The sequence below is a fragment of the Lipophrys pholis genome (genome assembly GCF_963383615.2).
Source record: "Lipophrys pholis genome assembly, chromosome: 10".
In the NCBI taxonomy this organism is placed as follows: Eukaryota; Metazoa; Chordata; class Actinopteri; order Blenniiformes; family Blenniidae; genus Lipophrys; species Lipophrys pholis.
Genome location: NC_137640.1, coordinates 14,365,144 through 14,387,428, shown reverse-complemented (window position 1 = coordinate 14,387,428; position 22,285 = coordinate 14,365,144). Strand labels below are relative to the sequence as shown.

The 22,285-nt window shown below is 40.9% G+C and overlaps 1 protein-coding gene across 5 annotated transcripts in view; it reads right to left on the bottom strand.

The window, feature by feature from the left end:
• elavl4 (ELAV like neuron-specific RNA binding protein 4) overlaps positions 1 to 22,285 on the bottom strand; it is a gene marked incomplete at both ends in the record, with an annotated part of 82,486 nt that overhangs the window by 2,905 nt on the left and 57,296 nt on the right. For 4 of the 5 annotated variants that reach the window (XM_080473527.1, XM_080473528.1, XM_080473531.1 and 1 more), the window contains 2 exons: positions 241 to 279; positions 7,606 to 7,831. In XM_080473527.1, coding sequence (XP_080329653.1) covers positions 241 to 279; positions 7,606 to 7,831 — 265 coding nt within the window. The remainder of the gene's footprint in view (positions 1 to 240; positions 280 to 7,605; positions 7,832 to 22,285) is intronic. The other variant, XM_080473530.1, reaches the window with a different exon arrangement.

Here is a 22,285-nt window from a genome sequence, read left to right as displayed (position 1 = left end):
TTTTTGAACACCTTATTTGCTTGGGAGGGTTTCAAAGCCAACTCAAGCGGACGAGAAAAACCAAACAAATCAAAGAACCAAAGATGCAGTTGACCTTGAACGAATTATCAAACGCAAAGTGACTGTGAAAATACAAGGAAACATAACTAAAAAAAAAACAACCAGGAACTTAAAAAAAAGGATATTGAAAAATCATTGAGTCAACATGGACATCTGGCATTGGGTGAAGTTTTTAATTACCTCTTTACGCCATAGGCCATATTAAGCAAATTGTCCAGCCTGTAAAGAGAAGGAGGGTTCTGGGGTTAATGGTGGGCAGATGGTCGACTCATTCAATGGAACTAATGTTAAGTCCCTGTAGGAACTACATGGTCCTCACTCAAGAGCAAACAAACCCATCTATAGTTGGTCCATTACACTGAGGAGCCCCACCAGAAAATGCTTTCATCCGTTAATGAATCTACAGTATGATCACTAAGGTCTGCATTCACTCGATCCACAGTGGAGCTACTTCATCAGCTGTAGCGTCGCCGTGCGTTTGCTCATGCCAGAGCAGAGTGTTACAGGCATGTTGACATTACTGGAGGTGCAACCGTTCACTCGTTATGCAAGACTACAGTAGTGGACCGGTCACAGTTAAGTATTACAGGTATAAAAGAAAACTAAATGGCAGACAAGGCATGACCATAGCATTGCAGTACAACCTAAACCAGAATGATTGTCTAGCCAAATCCTATAAATTATTGGCTTATTTCAAGTCTAGAAATTGCATGTGAGCATCCATACAATTTTTTGAAGTACATGATTTCCTTCAAGCAATCTTTGATTTTTAGTTTGTATTAACTCAATTGAGGGTAGAGCTGAGACGACAAGGAGTGATAAAGAGTTCTGTCAGTGTAATGGTTTGGCTTTTGAATGATGGTGAGTGAGAGAGGTGATGATGGTTCATAGGTTTTCTATGCAATGGAACACCAAAAACAAAACCGAATGTTAAACTAGCCATGAAATTGTGAACGTCCTTTGTAGTCGGAGTCAACCTGTTAAGTGCTAACAGGTCAGGTGGAATGGCTGCTTGTTAGGCAGAGGGTGTCCTCTGTTCAGACGGGTTAGTTTTTGGGAGGACGTCTGGTTTCATTATGTTTCCAGCCTATAAGCTGCAGCCATCACAGTCGGTGGCCATAAACGGCTCTTTGTGACTGTGTGTGTGGCTGAAAACCAAAGCAGCCTGCATATCTGTTGTATTTGTCTGTAGGCTGTACGAAATGTTGGCCCACTTGGATGGATGCAGTCTGCTTGGTGACTCAATGACCTTCATTCCTCACTTGGGTCTGGCCTGTCTCATGTCTTATTAACTCCTCTGGCCTAATGGACAGGGGCCACGTCTTATTGAGCAACAGCTGGCTAGTGACGCCTCGTTCCTTTTGAAAACACAGCAAACTCTCTGACTTTGGCTCAAATATCAGAGAGTTTTCTCCTTGTGTCATTCAGCTTAGTACAATGTTGGTATTTTGCCCAGACACATACACACACATGCATCCACGAATTTACCAAAACCCTTAAAATGCACTGAACACAAATATTTGCAGCTTTATATTATCTTGTAGAACTTTACAAGTAATTTGAATTTTCTGACTCTACAAAGACACCTTGTTCTACTGATTACAGTAAAGGAAGTAGTGTTTGCAAGCTTGCCATAAATGACTTCTATAATAGCAATAATTGTAATGTTATTTCTATTAATGCTTTTAAATTATATTTAGATTGTTAGAGATAACAGATCAGTCCTCTTCTAATCTGGAGCAATTCAACACCAGGATGCCTGAAAATTGTTGATAAGGACTTTATAAATTGAAATAAATCATGGACTAATGTGAAGCAGGGTTGTACAAAGGGATCTGTTAAGACCTGTCATAATGTCAAATTCTTAAGGATTTTAATTGGTATCTGTTAGGTTAATATCATACGCTACACAGAAAAGTGTGCGGCAAATCTCCAGCATTGTTAACAAGGGAAGCCTAAACAACTCAGGTACCATCACAGACATCAATGGCCCGCATTCACACTGAAAGGAGTGGGATTGGCCCTTTCTATTACTACCATTTACTCGGGGTAACTAATTCACTTCTTGAGAGCTTCTAAGGTCATTTATCTTTTCTCACTTGGGTTCCTGATTCATTTATCTTTCATGGAGTCATGGATTTTTTGTTTCATTTCTGATATTGTTTGGATTTAGTTTTTGTTTAATCTTTTTGAGGGGCCTTTTCGTTCAAAATGTTTCATTCATTGTTTAAGATTGCGTTGGATCATTGTCTCCTTCTATATCGCAACTAAATGAACTGACAAGCATTGACTTTGCAGATTCACCTGACCAAGTGAGGCGCTCCATGAGGTGAAGTTAGCATTCTCTTGTGTTCAGCGAGAGCTAAAACTTCATGAGAGGATCCTGGAGGACAAACTACGAAATGATCAGTGAACTTAGTGGCCACGCCTTCTTTCTCGTAAGCCTCCTGTGAAGCTCTGCCTTTGTTACCATTGGCCTTCTGCTGCTCCAATGCCATTGGCCCGTGGTACTGCCCCCAGACAGATGTTGTTGCCGTTTACATTTTGCTCAGCCTACGGAGGGACTCGGGTCACCTTCGGCCCCCTGCATGTTCCCCAAAGGGACTTGGACATTATCAGCTGGAGGAGCTTTGTCCACTTCAACACCTTGCTCAGACCCCAGAGAGGCTTTGTCACTCTCAGTTACGTACTTGGCCTCCGGAGAGGCTTTGCTGCTCTTGGCCCCCTGATGAGACCCCAGATAGGCTTTGTTACTTTTGGTCGCCTGCTCAGCCCCTGGAGAAGCTTTGTTGCCTCTGGCCCCTTGTTTGGCTACTTCTCTGCCCCTGGAGAGGCTTTCTTGCCCATGGCCCCTTGTTTATCGCCTTCTCCGCCCCCTGAGAGGCTTTGTCGCCTTTGACCTCTTGTTTGGTTTCCTTCTTGTCCCCTGGAGAGGCTTTTTTGCCACTGGCCCCTTGTTTGGCTCTCTTTTTGGCCCCTGGGAAGGTGTTGTTGCTTTTGGCCCCCTGTTTGGCATCTCTGCTCAGCCCCCGAAAAAGCTTTTTCGCCTTTGGCCCCTTGGACAGCCCCCGGAGAGACTTTGTCGCCTTTGACTGCCTGCTTGGCCCCTGAAGAGACTTCATAGCCCTTGAGCCCATGTTTGGCCCTCAAGAAAGCTTGGTCCTCTTTGGGCCCCTGTTCAGTCCCCAGAAAGACTTTGCTGCCTTCGGCCCCATTTGGATCCATGTTTGGCCCCCAGAGAGGGTTTGTCATTTCCGGCCTCCTGCCCTTCAGGGGATTTGTCACTTCTGATTGTATATATGGCCCCTGTGTGGTTTTTTTTTGCCTTCTGCCCCTTTGCATGGCCCTTTGAGGGGCTTTGTTGCCTTCAGCCTCTTAATTGTCTCCTGAAAGGTCTTTTCCACTGTTGGCCTCCTGTTTGACATTATTGTCCACTTGCCCCCTTTGTGGGCTGTAAGCTGGTGCCTATTTACTAGTTGCCCTCTCGAGCTGTCATGTCGGCTCAACTCATGTTATTTTTTTTTGAACATTGATTGTTATGGACTTTTTCGACCCTAAACCTCTCTCCCCTCACCTTTGCATGTTTTGGACTGTTGTTAGGAACTTTTGTTTTGGGGGGGTTGGCTTTTATGTTGTTCTGGTTTAAATTTCTAGTTAATCTGGTTCATGTTTGTACTCTCTTCCCTCATCTGTATCGTACTATTGCTCTGTTCTTGTCTGTGTTCCCACACCTCCCCTGATTACCCTATATTATTATCAGCTGCACCTTACTGTGGGCCATCCTGGGCTTGTCATTGTATCTGTTTTTACCCTTTCACATTGGGTCCTTTTCAAACCCAGAGCATTACATACAGATAAAACCGTAACCCTAACCCTAATCCTAACCCTTCTGCCAATATATTTTAATACATGTTTAGAGATTTAGATGTGTTTGGTTGCGCCTGTTTACTGATGACATTAGAAACCATATTTCTATTGGCTTGTAACAGTGAAAAAAATATTTTGGGTGAATTGAAATATTTATTTTAATGCCTTTATCTGGATATAATGTGCTGATAATAAAATGTTATTCCTCTTTAGAGAGATTTTTCTCTATTTAAACTAAATTCAAAAGCAGCACATTACAATTGCACATTCCACTTTACAGTTTATTAAAACATCATGAGTGAATTATAGATCTAGGGTGCACAATGTGTCCTCGCTGCAGTTTTTTTCACACTTAAATTAACAAAAAGTCCAAAAGCTGCTCTCAAGCCGCCCTCGAACAAAAGCGGAGAAAAGGATATACAGAATCATTAAAACAGTAATTAGCCTATTACGTGGGAAGGGAACAAGCAGTCTGCTTTGTGGGTAAATGAGTCAATTGGAGAGGATGCTCAGAGGAGAGACGCTCTAGCCCTGGGAGCATGAAGACATCTGCTGGCCGCTGGGCCGTTGGGCCACAACAAAACAACCTGCTGCTAACTCTCTCTCTCGCTGTCTTTCTCACACACACATGTACGAATGCACACGGATGCAAGGCAAGCACACCACTGCCAGCTTTTCACACTGCCTCGCCAAGCTCGATATAAACAATGGGGCCTTTGTGCTTTCTGTCAATGCATGTTAATGGAGGAATGGGCGTTTTGTCTTTTCTTTTTTGAAACAAAATCTGTTCAATTAAAATTGGCTCCTGCCCTGGATATAATGAGGCTAATTTGCTAATTAGTACCATTAGTTAACAGCAGAGGATCGGAAACATGGAGGTTTCTAGAGCTTGGTGCATTGTGCTTGAGTCGATTATGCTTGCTGTCTTGGAGAAGCACCATACAGGCACATTATACATTAACTTCTGTTACAGCAGGCCTACATGGTTTAGCCACACCGGACTGATTATAGACAGACAATTGGAAATGCCCAGCACAAATCTATTATGTAGAACAAGCAGGAGTTTTAATTTTATATTCACTAATAGATTGTATTGTCTGTGCCAACTTCCTTTTGTTTCAGATGCACGAAAGAGGGATTACATGTCTTACGTTGACATTTCAATTTCACTCCCAACAAAGATGAACGGAGCAAGCACTACATAAATACAAATAAGTCATCTTGCGCTGTTGTCCTTAAAAGATTTGGTTTAAGAGAAAGAGGAAAAACACATGCGGCCCATTTATAAGTTCTAAAATGTTGAGGTTTTAGTGAAGGGCTTGGGAGCACAGAGCAGGAGCACGGGGACACAGTGAGGAAGTGTCCTGTGGTTGTGAGTTGTGATGAGAAGCGACAGCTCTCCCGCGGAGCCTGTAAATTGGCTTGGCGTATCACAGACACACAGCCACGCTACATCGCTCAGGTGTCACACCAGGGAAGCCGCTCCAGAAGAAAAATACCTTCCAAGCTCTGACTTTGATGGAGAGTAAACAGCACGACCGGCTTAGTGTTATTGAAAGAGTGAGGAAACTGTATAAGCACATATTCTGTCTGCAGATTCTGAAATGTTCTGGTTAGATCTGATGATGGAAGGAAATACACAATCGACTGTTTCTGTCTTGGTTTCAAGTCGAAGGTAACAGGATCTCAACAAGAGAGAAAGTACAAGATCAGGTCTTTGAGTCATTAAAATAAAAAAATAAAATGACTCTATGTCTTCAGTGAGTGATTGATGGTAAAATGACTAGTGTGACGCACACACACACACACACACACACACACACACACACACACACACACACACACACACACACACACACACACACACACACACACACACACACACACACACACACACACACACACACACACACACACACACACACACACGGAGTTAAATAATGGTATAGATAAGGCCTTGGCAAAAACAAAAACTGCAATATTGACTGTTTTTCATATTAGAAAAATCCTTTTAGTTTTTAGAAACATTTGTGGTTTGATGCCCATTTTTTCTGAAATTTATTTTCATACAAATTACTCTTGCAATGCAGGGATTTTTCTGGGAGTTTCGAGAGATTGAGTCTTGTTGAGAAAGCATTTCAAACTAAAAACACACATATCGTGCAGTCTTTTGGCAACAAAGTGAAAATACACAAATTCAAGTCTATCTCTAATTGATGTAAAATGTACAATTTGCCATTCTCAATGCATGCCTTTGCTGTGGCCTCAAAAAGAATATTCTGGGAAGTACTGTCATGAAGGGCGCATGATGAAATGAAGGGAAATACGTAGTTGTGAACGACAGAACCCCACAGTCTCTTATGCACAGTTTCTCTCTGATCTGCGTGGACCCGCACAGAGCACTCATCAATTCACCCACACCTGCACCAGGTGCAGAGCTCACACCTGTTGTTCAAACAGAGGGCGTGTTTGCCCCAGTGATAGCTCCCACAAGAAAAGGACTATCATTGTTTTTATATCGACTCTGTGTGTGTGCGTGTGTGTGCGTGTGTGTGTGCAGGTGTGTGTTGCATCTGAAGAGCGTATGTTTTCAAATCACAGGTTTCTTCATTTAAATGCATTTATTGACAAAAGACAAACTGCTTAGAACTTTCAGACTGATAACATACCACCACTTTTACCTTTCAACTTTCATTTTCACAAACATCACAGTTTCAGTATGTATCATGACTACAGTACCAGTGTGTTCCATTGAAGTCAAAGTATTTATAAAGAAGTCACACTGGCCTGGATGTTCATAACCTTTTGCAGACAACAAAGGTCAAATTAAACTTGCAGTTTAACCGAAATCATTAAAATACTTTGGGAGTTGTAACAGAGGAAGAGCCACTGGTTCAAGAAAGTAGAAACCTATTTAGAATCTTTTATGTTGTCCTCAGTTTATACTGAAACACTGCAGAATTCAATATCATGTGGTGCAGGTCTATGTATTTATGTTGATTTTTGTTTAACTTCCTGAAAAATCTCATTATCTGTCATTTTATGACGGGACTACTGCACGCAGCTACAGTATTTCCTGCATTTGTCAACAAAACATGTCAAGATCGTTGCCAAAAGCTTCCATTTGTCACAAAATTCACCAAAACCACATTGTTAATATGTTTTTTTTTTTTATTTGTTTCACGACACACATAACATTTTAGGCACAACGAGTACTTGTTATCTTGGTCTGTCACTTTGGATCGAAATATTTTGTAAGGACTAACTTTCTTTTTGCCCTCATGTACAAAGTGTACCTTGTCTCTTTCCCTAAAAGTGCCCAGTGGCCTTTTTAACATGATTATAGCAACGACAGTTACTTTCAGAACCAGGGGCACCTGATAGTAGCGCCTTCCTTTAAAACTCTAAGCCAAAGTTTACCTGCTAATATTGGCAGTATAATCACAACTGCATGTCAGTAGAATACTCGTTCCACTAAATTTCAGTTTGCTTGTATTTTAAAGTGAGCTCCAAGTGCTCAAGGTTTAACATTACACAGAGCTTTTCAGTCACACATACTTTGTGACGCTCTGTGCTGTCACCAAACTACCGGCCAACTGTCCCATCTCTGTCCCACCTGAGTTTCCCGTGTCCCGCCTCCTCCCTCTCTTCCTACTCGTGTCATGTTCCAGTACTCACCTGAACCTCTGGGCCTGGTGGTGAAGAGGGCCGGGGTATCGGCGATTGGGTGACTGGTAAAGTTGTGACAGAAGAGCTTGGCTGGTCTTCTGGCTGGGGTTGTTGGCAAACTTGACTGTTATGGGCTCGGCAGCACCTGATGGCTTCTGGCCATTCAGGCCCTTGATGGCCTCTTCAGCCTCTATCCTCTTATCAAAGCGAATGAAGCCCACACCTCGGGAGCCACCTGCGGGGCCAGCAAATCACAAACAAACAGGGGCCTCTTTTACTTTACACGTTTTCAGAGATGTGACTGGCTGGACATTTCAATATTTGTTTGTATACCAGGGTTTCCTCAGCACAGCGTTTTACAGAAAGTTTCTGTGTGACAACCACAAAAATCCTCATTTAACTAAAAATGTATATTTACACAAAGACAAGTTCATGCTAGACCTCAAAGTAAAAATGAGGGGGGAAAGGTAATGCAGACAATTTAAACCGATAAACAGTGGATTTAACAGTTGGCCCAGGTGTCACTTAAAAGTACTGCCGGTTGAGTTCCTGAACAGAAAATCACAAATGTAATTGCTTTATTACCCCATACAGCTATAATTCAATTCAAACTCATAGCTTGATAATTGGCAAGTGCAGGCTGGACAGTCCATCACAGGGAAAAATTACTTTATTAATTTTACTACGAAATAATTATATTTAAAATAATACATTCACATCAACGCATAATTAATATGGACATTAAATAGTGGAAGAAAATAGGATGTGATTTTTCTTTTCAGTGTTTATTTCTTGTGGTAAAGCCTCTTATTTAATGATTCAGACACTGATGCCGCCACACTTTGTTGTATAGATGTATGTAAATATACATGTTAATATGAACAAGGGTTAGGTATAGAAAATGTTTCCAAACCTCCGACATAAAACATTTTACTGCATAATCTTTTTGCTTAACAGAAACATAAAATGTGTTTAATGTAATTATAACACTTCACTGTAAATTCAAAGAGAAACAGAAGACTGAAAAGACAGTAACACAGCACCACACATGGATACACACCGCAGATGAGTGAGGATGTACTGTAAGTTTGCATTGTGGCCTGTGATGCTCTCGCATCACGCTTTTTGCAGTCACACTCACCCATACATACACTCCTCAGATATTGTTCTCATTGACATTTGAGTGGTTTCCTTGGAGATATCTTTTGACTGTCACCTGAAAGTAGCATTTAGAGATGAGCTTCCTTGGAGGTCCTTCATTGGTGTCTGCAAATGCTTTGTGTGCATTACTGGCTGCATATGTACATCTATACGTCTGTGTGTGCATGTATGTGTGCACATGTGCTGGTATCTATTAATGGATGCTGTGCCTTGTTTTAATGAGGCTGCCTGGATGGCCCAGAGGATACTCGCTCAGTGACAGCAGTACTCTGCCGGAGAGACTATTTACATAATACTGTGTGCACACAGGCATGTCTGTGTGACTGAGGCTGAATAAAAGGGAGGCAGTAAGAGAGAGGGGAACACTGTGTTTGAGTGCCATTGTGTGCAGTCTCTTTCTCACTCTTAAAAAGCCTTCCTTATTGTTATTCCACATTTTTGTACATGCCATACCTATCCCCCATCTGTTTTTCCTACACTTCCTGTTGGCTTGTCTCAATGTACACACTTATTCACAGAGAAACACCTTGACCATCTCGCCTCCCCTTTTGTTCTCTTACAATACAAGGTTATTTACCAGCGAAGCAGCTACACACACACACACACACACACACACACAAAACCCCTCTTTGAGAGCAAATAGTTCATCTAAAATTAATCATCAAGGTCTAGTGTTGGAACAAGTAATCAGAGGACTATAACCATAACTAAAATCTGGAAGTGCATTTTTAATATAGTCATCCCATGTTTTTACCAGTTGCAACGATAATGGAGTCAAAAACAGAAAAACACACAATACATAATAGTACACAAAACAATAAAAAAATGTTTTCCACTTAAATTTGTTTTTAACTTAAAGCTGGGTTATCAAGAATGAATCAATGTAGCTTTACTTTACTTTTTACATCATTTATCGAAAAAGTAGCTCGTTTGCACTTTCTTGCCTTTTTCACATTCTTTACCAAAAGGCTTTTTTTGTTTGTTTTGTTTTCCTGTCAATACTGAAAAAAACATCCCATTGACTGTAGGTTGGGCTAATTTGTGTCCTATTGCAACATAATGTGTTTGTTTCTCTCCTTGAATTTCCAAACGCTGAGCCTTTATTTAAAGGTCACAGCCACACGGCTTCCAGTCATAGCTAAAGAGGTTTGGTGTCTTGAGTCTTGACTCAACATTCACGCACGCACGCTCCTGTTAACTACAGCTTTTTGGCATTTTCGGTATGTCTGTTAGATGATCTTATAAACTCTAACTTAGTATAAATTATTCTGTGTTATACTCTCTTTTCTTTTTACCCCTTTAACTTCTACTCCCCTGACATGCTTTCACTATTTCCCCTCCCTTATTTTTATATTTTTTTTTTGTGCCAATTCTGTACCTGTACATTTTAATTAGCTTGTCTGAAGTAGAAAAATAGAAACCTAATGGGATCTACACACTGAAAACAACATCCACCGCTGTTCCTAAGGTTTGCTTCATTTATTACAGTAGTTGTCATGCATGTGCAGCTTTTGAGGTAAACTGGGGGTCACTCCTGTGTCTCTCGGGAGGCCTGTTTTTGAGCTACAGCCAGTCACTTTTATCAGCAATGAACATTATTGAACATTAAAAACTTCCTCAACCAACACCATCATTCGCCTTGGAAACAGCCAAATTTTCCAACAGGCTTCTGCTGTAAGGCACTTGGCAACTCCAAGAGTCTTGCTCAAGGGCACCTCAGCAGTAGTTAAGAAATGAGAGAGGACTACTCATTCACTTCTTAAGAGAGGATTCTATTCGTCCTTTAATCCTCACACTTGTTTGGCCTTGAGCTCCTCCTAAGCTGGTTCTTGCTGGAGGGCCTCCAGACAAACGCTTGGCATACAGATGAGGGGCCAGCACAAACACTCTCATACACACATGCATACATGCACGCATAAGTGCCGATTCATGCACACGCAAATGCACGCGCACACACAATGAGTTGAAGAGCAGCTATTAAGAATGAAGTGTTAAAAAAAAAAGGACTTGAGATGTCCGTGACCATTTGTAATAGTGCATGACCAATCGCAGTCAGTGTGAGTGAGAGAGATTGAACGTTTTTGTTTGTATACTGAAAGCGTGAACCTCAACTTGAAGTTATAGAATGGCATTGTTAGGCAATCTGAGAGATGAGATTCTTGTAGAATCATAAAATACAATACAGGCCAACAAAAACTATGTTGATGCATAGATGAATGCATTTTGTATGTCAAAAACGTGACTGTAGTTTAATTTCCAAAGAATACAATGTTTATTATATCATGCTATATCATGTTATCCATCCTTCCGAAGAGAAGGCACTCCAGGCAGGTCATTAGATATGAAATGATATTAGAAAGGTAGCCACTCTGCATGTTAAATTGGGTTTGAAGTAATCTAAAGGTACTTCTACACCTTCTGTTTTCGGTAAACTCACTTCATTTTATGACCAAATATGGTATTGCAGAGTTAGTGTTAATACCACACTTTACCTCTGGTGTGAAATATTAACAGCCGCACCAAGACTGGGATTAAGAGGTGGTCTTGGTGCGGCTCCCGTCTCCCTCTGGTACGCAAGTGTGGTGTGAAAACATCTGTACCAGGGTGTGCACTAACTGATTCGCTTACTCACAATTTTGAGATCATTGATATTTTGTCTGGTAACTTCATAAGTATACAGAAAATGTAGTGGTAAATGCCTCAAAAATGGGTCTTTAGTTGCTTGGTGCAACAGCACCTCATAATAGTTCCATAAAATTAGAAATTGGAAAATGTGAACTTCAATATAATAACACAAAAAATACATGGTGAAAAGAGTTGCATAAAGAACTGCTTTCATAGACACAAAAAATAAGCTTCCAGTTGGAGCAGCAGAGCACAGAAACTAGGTGTGAACTGCCAAACTTCAATGTATCAATGTGAAACATCATAAATCAAAGATATCAATCGTGTTCCGTAATGAAAGTAAATAATTAATCCATATGCTTGTAGTCTATTGATGTAGTTTTAACCATTGCACAAAGTTTTTATATCTATGGAGTGCTTCCCTGGTGCAGACTTAAGTAAAAAGAGAATAATAAACATTTGCACGCAGGTTTAGACTTAAATTCAAGTTCAATCAAATACACCAGATTATATTTGGAAACCTAGAAAAGCCTGTCAAAGGGACGCAGTCCTTCTCCTTGTTGCACACCATGGTACAGAAACAGGCGTTAGCACGTCCACAACTGGACCACCCTAACACAGCAATTCTCCCAGGACTCACTTTTAACCAGACCAAATGTGACAGGTATGACCACAGCTTTAAAAATGGAACAACCTGATCTGGCAATTTGATTAAAAACACAAGATGTCGTGAATGACAGAGTTGAGAATAGGTTTTTGGCACTGTATGTTGGATGGTGGCAAGTCATCCTGTCACCAACATGCTGTCAACATCTGAATGTGCAGAACACCCCAAATACTTCAGGAGGAGTGGCACAATGTTTTACAACATCAGCTCAATAGGTGAATTGACTCTTTACAAAGAAAGTGTGTGTCTGACTTTAAGGAGATATTGTCAGTAGAAAAGCGATTGTAAATCTTTGTCTCCAATAGTTACATAATACTCGACTCGTTACATCATTCAATAGTTAAAATGTTTATTTCTCTGGGAAAATGGAACATGTGCATTTGTATGCCTATTATGTATTTGAGAAAGAATTACAGCAATGCATACATCATTTACAGTTTTATTCATTGTATTATACAATGCAATGATTCTTGTGTATTTGTTGTGACTACTTTTTGGCCATAAATTAAAAGACATCGAAAAGTTGTTGAGCTCATATTGCAGCTGTATACAGTGTTCGTTATTTGCTCAAAACAAACTGGTATCTGCATTGCTGTGGCTCGGTTGGTAGAGCGGTCGTCTCCAAATCGGAATGTTGCGGGTTCAATTCCAATCTCTGTCACTGTCCACATGTCAAAGTGTCCTTGAGCAAGACACTAAATCCCAAAGTCTGTTCCAATGGATGGATTAGGTGCCTTGCATGGCGACTGCCTCTATTGGTGTGTGAATGAGTGTGTGAATGGATAAACGTGACTAACGATGTAAAGGGCTTAGGGACTGCTCAAGCAGTTGAAAAGCGCTATATAAGTGAAATCCATTCATCATTTTACCATTGTTAGAATTAGCTCAGAGTAAGAAAAATGAATGTCACGGAGTTCAACCAACATTTGGAAATGATAAAAACAGTGACTGTAGATAATCTTGGCGGTCAGCAGCCGAGAGGTGCAAGATTCAGTATTGGGTTTTGACAACACAAATTTCCCTTTAAAGCACAAATTCTTTTAGAGCTTTGATTTTGATAGGATTAGTTCAAATTGTGTAAAACATACCACATTAAGACTTAAGGATGAAATGTTTGCAGGTATCAGGGACCAAAATTGAATGCAGATAGAGTTAATGAACCATCTTTAAACTAAATGGCAGCTTTGTGAATGCACATCACACTCTCTGCTCTGTTTTTGATTGCTGCTCTGTCATGCCATATTAATGTGATAAACCTCATGAAGGGGTTTATTTTTCTCCCGTTCAACATTATGACAAAAGCAAACTTGCAATCTATGAAGCAAGTTGCCAGCCAAACGAAGTCCAACCTAATGACTGTCCTTTCAACCAGCTCCAGAAGCTGAGGCCTACTTATCAAGCACCAACCAGCCATAGAGGCAACATTAGAGCACAATCTACTTACAAAGGTACAGCAATCTGTCTTTCTCAGTCTCTCTCTCTCTCTCTCTCTCTCTCTCTCTCTCTCTCTCTCCTTACTCTCTTTTTCCGGCTCTTTCTCCTTCTTACTCTCTTTTTCATGGTCTCCCTCTCCTCCACAGTAATCAACAGAGGCTTATGTAACTCTCTCTACCTGTGCTTATCTCTCTCTAACACACACCGACAGGCACATTGGCTGCCTTACTAATAACACGCCGCCTCAGACTGGGGAGGGGGGAACCACAGGGAGAGAGGATGGGGAGGAGGAGAAGCAAGTGCTTGAGGGGGTCGAGGGGTGTGGGGGTGGTGTGGGGGTGGAGGACGACCTGCTCAGCCAGGATGAAAAAGAGAATAGAGAAGACTGGGGATGAGGAGTACAGAAAGAAAGGACAAAAGGAGAGAAGGTGATAGAGTAGAATGTAAGGAGGTGACAGTAAAAGGATGATGATGATGAAAGGAAACAGTGCTATTCTTGCTTGCTCCTTCCCAAACAAAGCCGCTCTTTCTCTAAAACCCACTATCATTTCCCCAAACACTGACTGACTGGCAGAGAGGAATGACTGCTCCTCTGAGAGACCAGGAAAAGGAGAGGTGAGAAACCTGGCTGCTGGGTAATGACACACACACACACACGCACACACACACACACACACACACACACACACACACACACACACACACACACACACACACACACACACACACACACACACACACACACACACACACACACACACACGGTCCCCATAAAATGCATGCATCTATTTATCTAGTTTACAGTGTTCCTGTATATATGCTTGTTTCCAGGTATCTGCTGCTCCATCTCCCAACCTTTTATCTTTTACTTGAGAAACTAATTAGTGCCAACTGTATCAAATGATTAGACTTGCCTTTCCAAATCATTTGCAACATGGCAGGGGCAGAAATAAACCCTCTTCCGAATTGCTTCTAATTAGAGGCAGAAAAAAAGCAATGTCCTTGTTTTAAGCAACATTTGTGTGCCTGGGTACAGATGGCATTTGAAAAAGCAGAGAGAGGAGAGACGAAGCGACTTTGAAGAGTGGAGGTGCCCTGTGCTTTAGCCTCTGTCAGAGCAGAGCTCCAACCATCTGTCTGGTGTGTGTGTGTACGCCTGTATTGATGTGGTGTCTCTATGTAGTTTTTGTGTGCATGTGCGTCAGCTATCACAGGAAGAATGCACTCCAATATTAGAGAGAGAAAAAGGTAAAGGCTGAGAGGAGAGATGATAGTATGAGTCAAGGCTGCAGTCATCCCATCTCAAGACTCCACTTGTATTACCTCGACTCTTCACTCCAGGACAGGCAGAGATGAGAGATTCACACTGTGGTGTCAGTCTGGCGAGGAACGTTCATTATTGAAGTAAAGTTGGGAGAGAACATACTATGGAGAAGAGGTGTGGTCCCTTTGAGGGAAATGTTTAGTTGAAATGGACAAGTAAACAGTGTAAATGTGACGAGTTTGAGAGCGAGGGCAAACCAAACTGAAATAGAAAGAAATCCACTTTTTTTCTTGCCTATCTTTCCCACATTTTAAAAACATACATTTTACTCACCACACATCACATGCAAGTGACAGCTAAATGTGCCACGTAATACTTTCACAAAATGGTGAACTAAAACAGCATTTTTTTTTCTCACCATAAGCTCAGGCATAGAACTTGGTAATAAATTACACTTAAGTGTAAGCTTTCAAATATGGTTGTTTGCGAAATGTCAGTGTAACTACGGCTTAATTTATTTCTACTCTGATCAGGAACAACTCCGCCTATTGAATTACAGTAACCAAACAAAACTAATTAGTAACACTGGCAACAACTATCATGAGCTGTAGGATGGGTTCAATCCTTTAAACTTGCTACCATGGGGATCTTTCCCATTGCCACCTACCATCCCACATAGAAGCAACATGGCAGCAGTCTTTTCACAGTCAGTCCTCACACACACTCAACACCAATTTAATTTCACACTGGAGGCACGACTGTGGATCAATTGTATTTGCAGTCACTGATCAGGTAAGCATTGACCTCTGTGAGCACACGAGTCTGTCATGAAGAACTAGAAATGGCCAGCTATTGATCCTACGCTGTCTCTAATATTATATCTGTTTCATAGCAAGGTGAAGCTCTTAGAACACAAACGCGTGGTCGACTTGGATTCCCTGAAGGTTAGAAAGAAGGGCAGGGGAGGCAGTCTGGCACTATTTGCACTGATAAAGAGACAAAATATGCTTATCCATTCAGAAGGAATCGATAGACGGAGGGAAGAGACAGAGGCGGGTGAGGAATAGATGGAGCGATACCCTTGTCAAGTCGATGTTGTGTTCGCTCCCCGAGTCTCTGGGGCAATTTGGCAGTTTTAGTGGATTTTGTTTGAGCTGCTTCTGAGTGTGAATGATGCTAACAGTGGCATTTTCAAAGTCCCATCATGTCTTTACAGAGAGGAGAGCGACTGCAGGGTGCATCCTGTTGATGAGGAGGTCATTTATGGAACAGACTTCATGTTCCCAATTTAGCAGAGCAGGAGTGGGGATCATCGGTCAATTTGCTAGTGGTCACTGGAGAACGTCCATTATTTAAACAACTTTCTGTGGCATTGCTGTTATGTATTTCTGTCAGTGCATCACTACTTTCTTACAACTGCTTCTTGGGATGGTGTGTCTGACGACGGTATTTAAAAACTGAATTGACCTGAATGACTTTCATTTCTAATATCTGTTACCATACGATACAAGTACCGTACACCATCAATGCTGACCTATCTAAGCCAGACCAGAGGTTGCTGTAACTGAATAGTTTTGGTCGCTAGCTGATTTTCTTTTCTTTTTTTCTTAGAATAAATGAATAAAATCAACAATAAAACAACATGAAAGTCGTACGCAATCTTTTACCTGGGGGCAACTGGTGGGGAGGCACAGGGGGGGATCTACCTTTAACGTGAATGAAGGCGTTAATACAGCAGCAGAAATTCCTCCCATGTGAACATGCATTACAATAAGCTGCAAGGTTACAAAGCTCCTATGGCGCGTCATGTCCTGTGTTTTGCGCACTTCCAGCGCTTTATTCGGTGGTACATTCATGCTTCTATCAATCTACAATCGAGCTGCTCCAAAGTTTGTATGGAAGCAGACCAGGGTGGGGGTTTACAATTCAACCAATTAACGGCAATTGTAACAGGGTATATTTTAATGACACGATACCTGACATGTGCGAACACACCCTTAAACACTTTCTAAACAATGTACTAAAAAAATATGGAGGCTATAAACAACAAGGCAGCAACATATGAGGTAATCATATAAAAAAAACTTACAAGCATCATACCCTAAAGATATTATTCAAGTCACATGTTTCCCACAGTTAATGTTGGTGCTGCTAAAAACCCCACTAATGAAACACCTGCTCATTGCCCTTCAAGGGTCATGACCGTACCTGTAATTGTTTATGAAAGCAAGATACCATGAACATAATTCAGCCAGGCACAGCTTCCTACTATTAATTCAGTGAGTGAAACTTTTAATTTGGACAAGCGCATCAGTATTTCATTGACTGGCAATGCCATCAAATAGAGTAACGTCAGAGCAGGTCTTAAAGGGGAATTGAGTCGCAACGTAGATGTCCACTGGGGCATTTATTCTTGCAATGAAATAACCTGCATCTGACGGTGGCGGAGTCCCGATAAAAAGAGGCTTTCTTTCAACTGCAACACTTTTGTACAGGACAGGGTAGTGCATAGCGTCTATCTACGTGCTGTTGTGTGCCGCGCACAAACTTCAGCTCGCTGGTAGTGAGTGTATCAGTCCTACTTAAATAATGTGGAGCATGTAGCATTGCTGGTGTGTGCCCAAAATCTTTAGCATGTAACATGTAGCATGGCTCAGAGTTACATGCTGCACTTGATTGGCCAACCCAAACGCATCACTCAGTTCTGTCTGCTGCTGGAGATTCAAAATAGCGGCTCGGTCACAAACTTAGGCTTTTATTACTGAAACATATAAGTATCCCTTAAAACACTTGAGGCGAGAAATAAGCTGTGCGGTTACTGAATCTGTCCGTGTTTTGGTTCCACTACAGCAAGGTTAACTTTATGCAAATGAGCTGTGTTCAGCTCCGGGGCGACGCAACACACTGCAGCTCAAAACGCACCGCAACACACCCAACACACCCAGCATGCACGTGGTGCATTTCAAATAGACAGTGAACTGAATGTGGGAAATTGACGGACCAAGTGGACACACACCATCATGCAGGATCTGCTTTTGTATGCCACTTAATGCGGAGCAATAAATTAAAAAACACATTCCACCTCAACACATCCATAACTGTACTGACCTGAACACATTCAAATCACTCATCAAAACTCACCTGTTCAGAACTGCTTTTAATGCTTAGCATAAATCTGTTTTTATTGTGGGGTTTTAGGATGTTTCTCTATTTTGTGCTTGATGATTTCATAACGTGAAGATGTAAAGGGTCTTTGAGTGTCTTGAGCACTATACAAATACAATTCTTATTCTTACTCTTACTTTTCTTCTTGTTATTATTGTTATTAAAAGACATACTTGTTCACAGCGTCATAGATAAGTAGCAGTATTTTCTCACATGCAGTGGGTAGAAGTTTTTACTTTACTACATATATAGGCTGCAGTTGTCTTGGTACACTCAAGGTACCCTATAGCTTATCGTATAGTTTCAATTTGTGTGACCTTTTAAAACTAAATTCTAAAAAAGAAAGTTTGAAGAAAAAATAGGAAACAGAGTTGGTCTTATTGATGTTGACCAGTGTTTTAAATGTTTATGTCTGCCTCCACCCTCCTTATCTGTTGGTCAACCATCGAGAGCCTCTCGTCCTGCTTACTGTGTTACTCTCCGACTGTACAGTGATGAACAGGAGAAACATGCAGTTTGTGGTGAGGATGACAGAGCACTACCACCCCTTGTTTACAACTTCAGCAATGGCAGAACAAAGACCCTATTTTAAAATACTTGATTTGGATAGCACCTGGTCTTCTTCATAAACTGTAATAATACATATTCTGGTTCTGATTCTTAGACAAGAGGATTTTTGCTTCACTGTGACAATATTGATGCGTAGAAAAGGCTGTGGCTGATAACCTGTACACTGTATCACTAACTTAACCAGAACGCAGCCTGACAGCAAGCATAAATCCTCCTGCGTCTCCTTCTTTCTCTGTCTTTGTGCCTCTCCTTTCTTTTTTTTTTTCTAGTTCTGTACTTACATTTTTGCCAGCCACAGGAGAGTTTTAATTTGCAGCCCATTTCTCTCTTAATGGTTGTGTGTGTGTGTGTGTGTGTGTGTGTGTGTGTGTGTGTGTGTGTGTGTGTGTGTGTGTGTGTGTGTGTGTGTGTGTGTGTGTGTGTGTGTGTGTGTGTGTGTGTGTGTGTGTGTGTGTGTGTGTGTGTGTTACAGTGAAGAGACAAAGATGAGTAGAAGATGCTGGCATACTACTCTCAATACCTTTCTAAAGTCCTCCATGTTTTTAATCACACATAACTCTCACATCTAATTAATCATTAACATTTCTCTTGCTGATCCTTTACCCTCTGGGGGCACCCACCAGAACATTTCTGTCTCACATTATCCTTGTGTCTTTGTGCATGTGCACACACTGCATGTGTGTTTCAGCTGTATATTCATGTGGTAGGACATTAGATGGCAACTAGTGCGACGTTGTGAGATAGTCGAAAAAAATACTGAGTGCTCCTTGTATGTAACAGTGCCCTGAATAATATGCAATTTCATGTACATGTACGTACATGCACCCGATTTCAGAAGAAGGTGAATGTAAGATGGCTGTAGTGTCATAAAACCCTCAAAACCCTTTTGCGATCTTAAGTATTCACTCACAGCCATTCGATGTTAATGTCCCCTTCAGTGTAATACAAGAACAGATTTTTCTGTATTACCCACATTAGGATCTTTATTTTAACGAACTGAGGGCCCTTTATAAACTGCATTTAGGTCTTGATGAATCCCCTTCTGCTCGTTTTACTCGATGATGGGAGTGCAAAGTAAAATGTATAACTCAACAGGGTCGCACTTAGCCCCTTTATTAATCATAGGTGTATTTTGTGGAAAATTGCTGTCATAATGGTGGATTTAATAAATTGCATGAATGTGTGTTTCTCCATCTCTGTGTAGATTTTGTGTGTTGAACAAAGATATTCAATATTTGCATTGCTGACCAAATGTTCGTCTTAACTGTGTTGAAGGAATCTGAAAAGCTGCATGTCACGGTCATAGTGTAGATGACTCAGAGCAGATCTTTTTAGAGTCACTTATATCTCAGTGGAAAGACTCGAAGAAACACTGACGTTTTAATTGATCCAAGTGTTTGGATTGACATCACAATAACAAAAACAATTTCAGTACCATTATTTTGAGATGAATGTTCACGTTGTAGAATTCTACATATTATTATATAATAAGGAATAACTTCTCGGAATAATGTGATGAAACTAAACATTGAAATGAAAAAAATCTAAACATTTTTTGTTATATTGTGATGAGGTAACTCCACATATTGTGAACATTTCATATTATAGCACGATTAATATTTATGGCTGTGTGATAATATTTCACAACATAATATGATGTTATATTACTACAATCAAAGTTAATACTAATGTACCTGATTTGAAGGTTTCTATGTCTAAAAAAAAAAGAAGGAAAAACTCTCCAGTATATGCCAAATCCTCAATGAATAAAAACTGAGTTGAAAAGTTTTTAAGTGAACATACAACTAATTATCATTTCTTCTGCATTTTTGTAGCCACGTAGTTTATTGTTTGTATGGTAACTGTAATTTTCTCTGTTAAAAGCACCTAGAAATGACTGTGTTGTAGTTGGTGCTATATAAATAAAATTGAAGTTGAAGACTCTAGATTGCCTGTAGCTTTGCATGGCTCTCTGTCCCTGTCTGTCTTTGCACTGTGATGGACTGGTAATCTGTCCAGGGTGTACCCCGCCATCACTCATACTCAGCAGTGATCTCCAGCGCCTGGCAAGCCTATGTTGGACAAGGGTGTATAGGCGAAGGATGGAACAGTAGTTGTACTTCAGTCCAAATATTGTACAATCTTACCATCAGATTGTGACACATCTTCTGAAAAGTATCAGAAACTGCTTGGTTCTATAACAGAAACGGTTTTCAATATAATAGTTTTTTTCTTGACTTATTTCTTCTTGTGAACAAAAAGCAGGTACCATAAATCAAAGCACTGCAAAGTGCACTCTACTGTGAGCGTGTCGTGAGTTAATCAATTGTTTTTGGTAGACAGTCACTGAATTTCATAATTCAATTTTAGTAGAGATTGTGACTTTGGTGAAAAAGACCTGTATGAATATTAAGCTTGAAATCCTCCAAGTTCAATTTTATGAAGCCCCATTTATTTTCTCACTTGACCATTTCTCTTTGATCTGGATGCTCATACATTTCCCTGTGGTGGACAAGCGCTGTTGCATCATTTTATCTCGACATGCTAAGAGCGAAATGACCCGCTGCCAGGTGTGTCCTCCGTGTGCTACGTACGTGCTTGTGTTGTTTTAGTGAGAGTCCTTTGGGTCCCAGTTGCACAGGGTTATGACTGATCCAGTAGTTAAAACAGACTGGCAGTAGACGTGCTTGAGTTATCCAAATGCATGTGGACGAGGTATATTTTCCACTTTTAGCTTGTGCTTCAATACTCCTCAGCTATCTCTCTGCTCGGTTCCTCATCTCATTTCCTCTCCTTCCCGGTTCTTTGCTGATCTACGCCCTCGTCCTCTTTCTTTTCCTGCTTCGTCCTTCCTGTTCGGCACTCTCCCCTCTCCGTTTCTCCTTTCCATTGTTTTCTTTTCCCCTCTCGACTCCATCCTCTCGCTTCTTCTGCTCAGAGTGCACAGACAGGCGTGAGCTTCACTGCCAGTAGTGATTTATTCTGCTTAGGCAAATGAGTGTGGCTTACAGCATGCTGCTTCCTTTCTGCTTCATCAGTGCACATTGCATATAACATTGGAGCAGGTTGGAGCCTGTAGGCACTCACACATCCCCTGAAATGGATCTAAGAGACATGCTGGAGGGGTTTCTTCTGCAATACAATGGGCTGATGTGATTCATTCTTGTATTTTGGGTGTAGTGAAATGTGTAATTGAGCATGTTTAGCAAGCTGCTTGTTTCCACATGTAATCACCATTTCCACCATGACATCCTAAGCTGGAGCCACGGTTGGATAAACTGCTCAATATAATCACTCACTTACCGAGCTAGTGATGTTTGGACAACACTAAATATGAAAATGCATGCATGGAAGATCATATATAAACAACAGCACTTCAGTATGCTTTAGAATTCAGACTTTAGTGGTTCTCAAACTTTTCCCAGTATTTAACACATGAAGAAATATTGAGCTCCTCAAGTACCAAGATTATGGCTGACCTGAACATACAGTAGTAGAGGCTCACCTTAGTAGCTTTAGACTTGTTACTTAATGTTTTATCATTTTTCATTTTTCAGTTTTGTCCTAGACAGTTTGAGTCTCACGGGTCACCAAACTGAATGCATCCAATAAGGTTTCACTCAAACATACACATCATTTCAAAGACTGTTATGGCCATCATTGATTTTACGGTGGCCCAGGAAGGTCACCAAAATGCAAATGCAACAACACAAATACTAAAGAAGAAAGACAAGCGCATTAGTCCATAACAATAACGGTAAAGGAGAAAGATGCATCTTTTGCAGAGGTTAAAGCAATTAAAC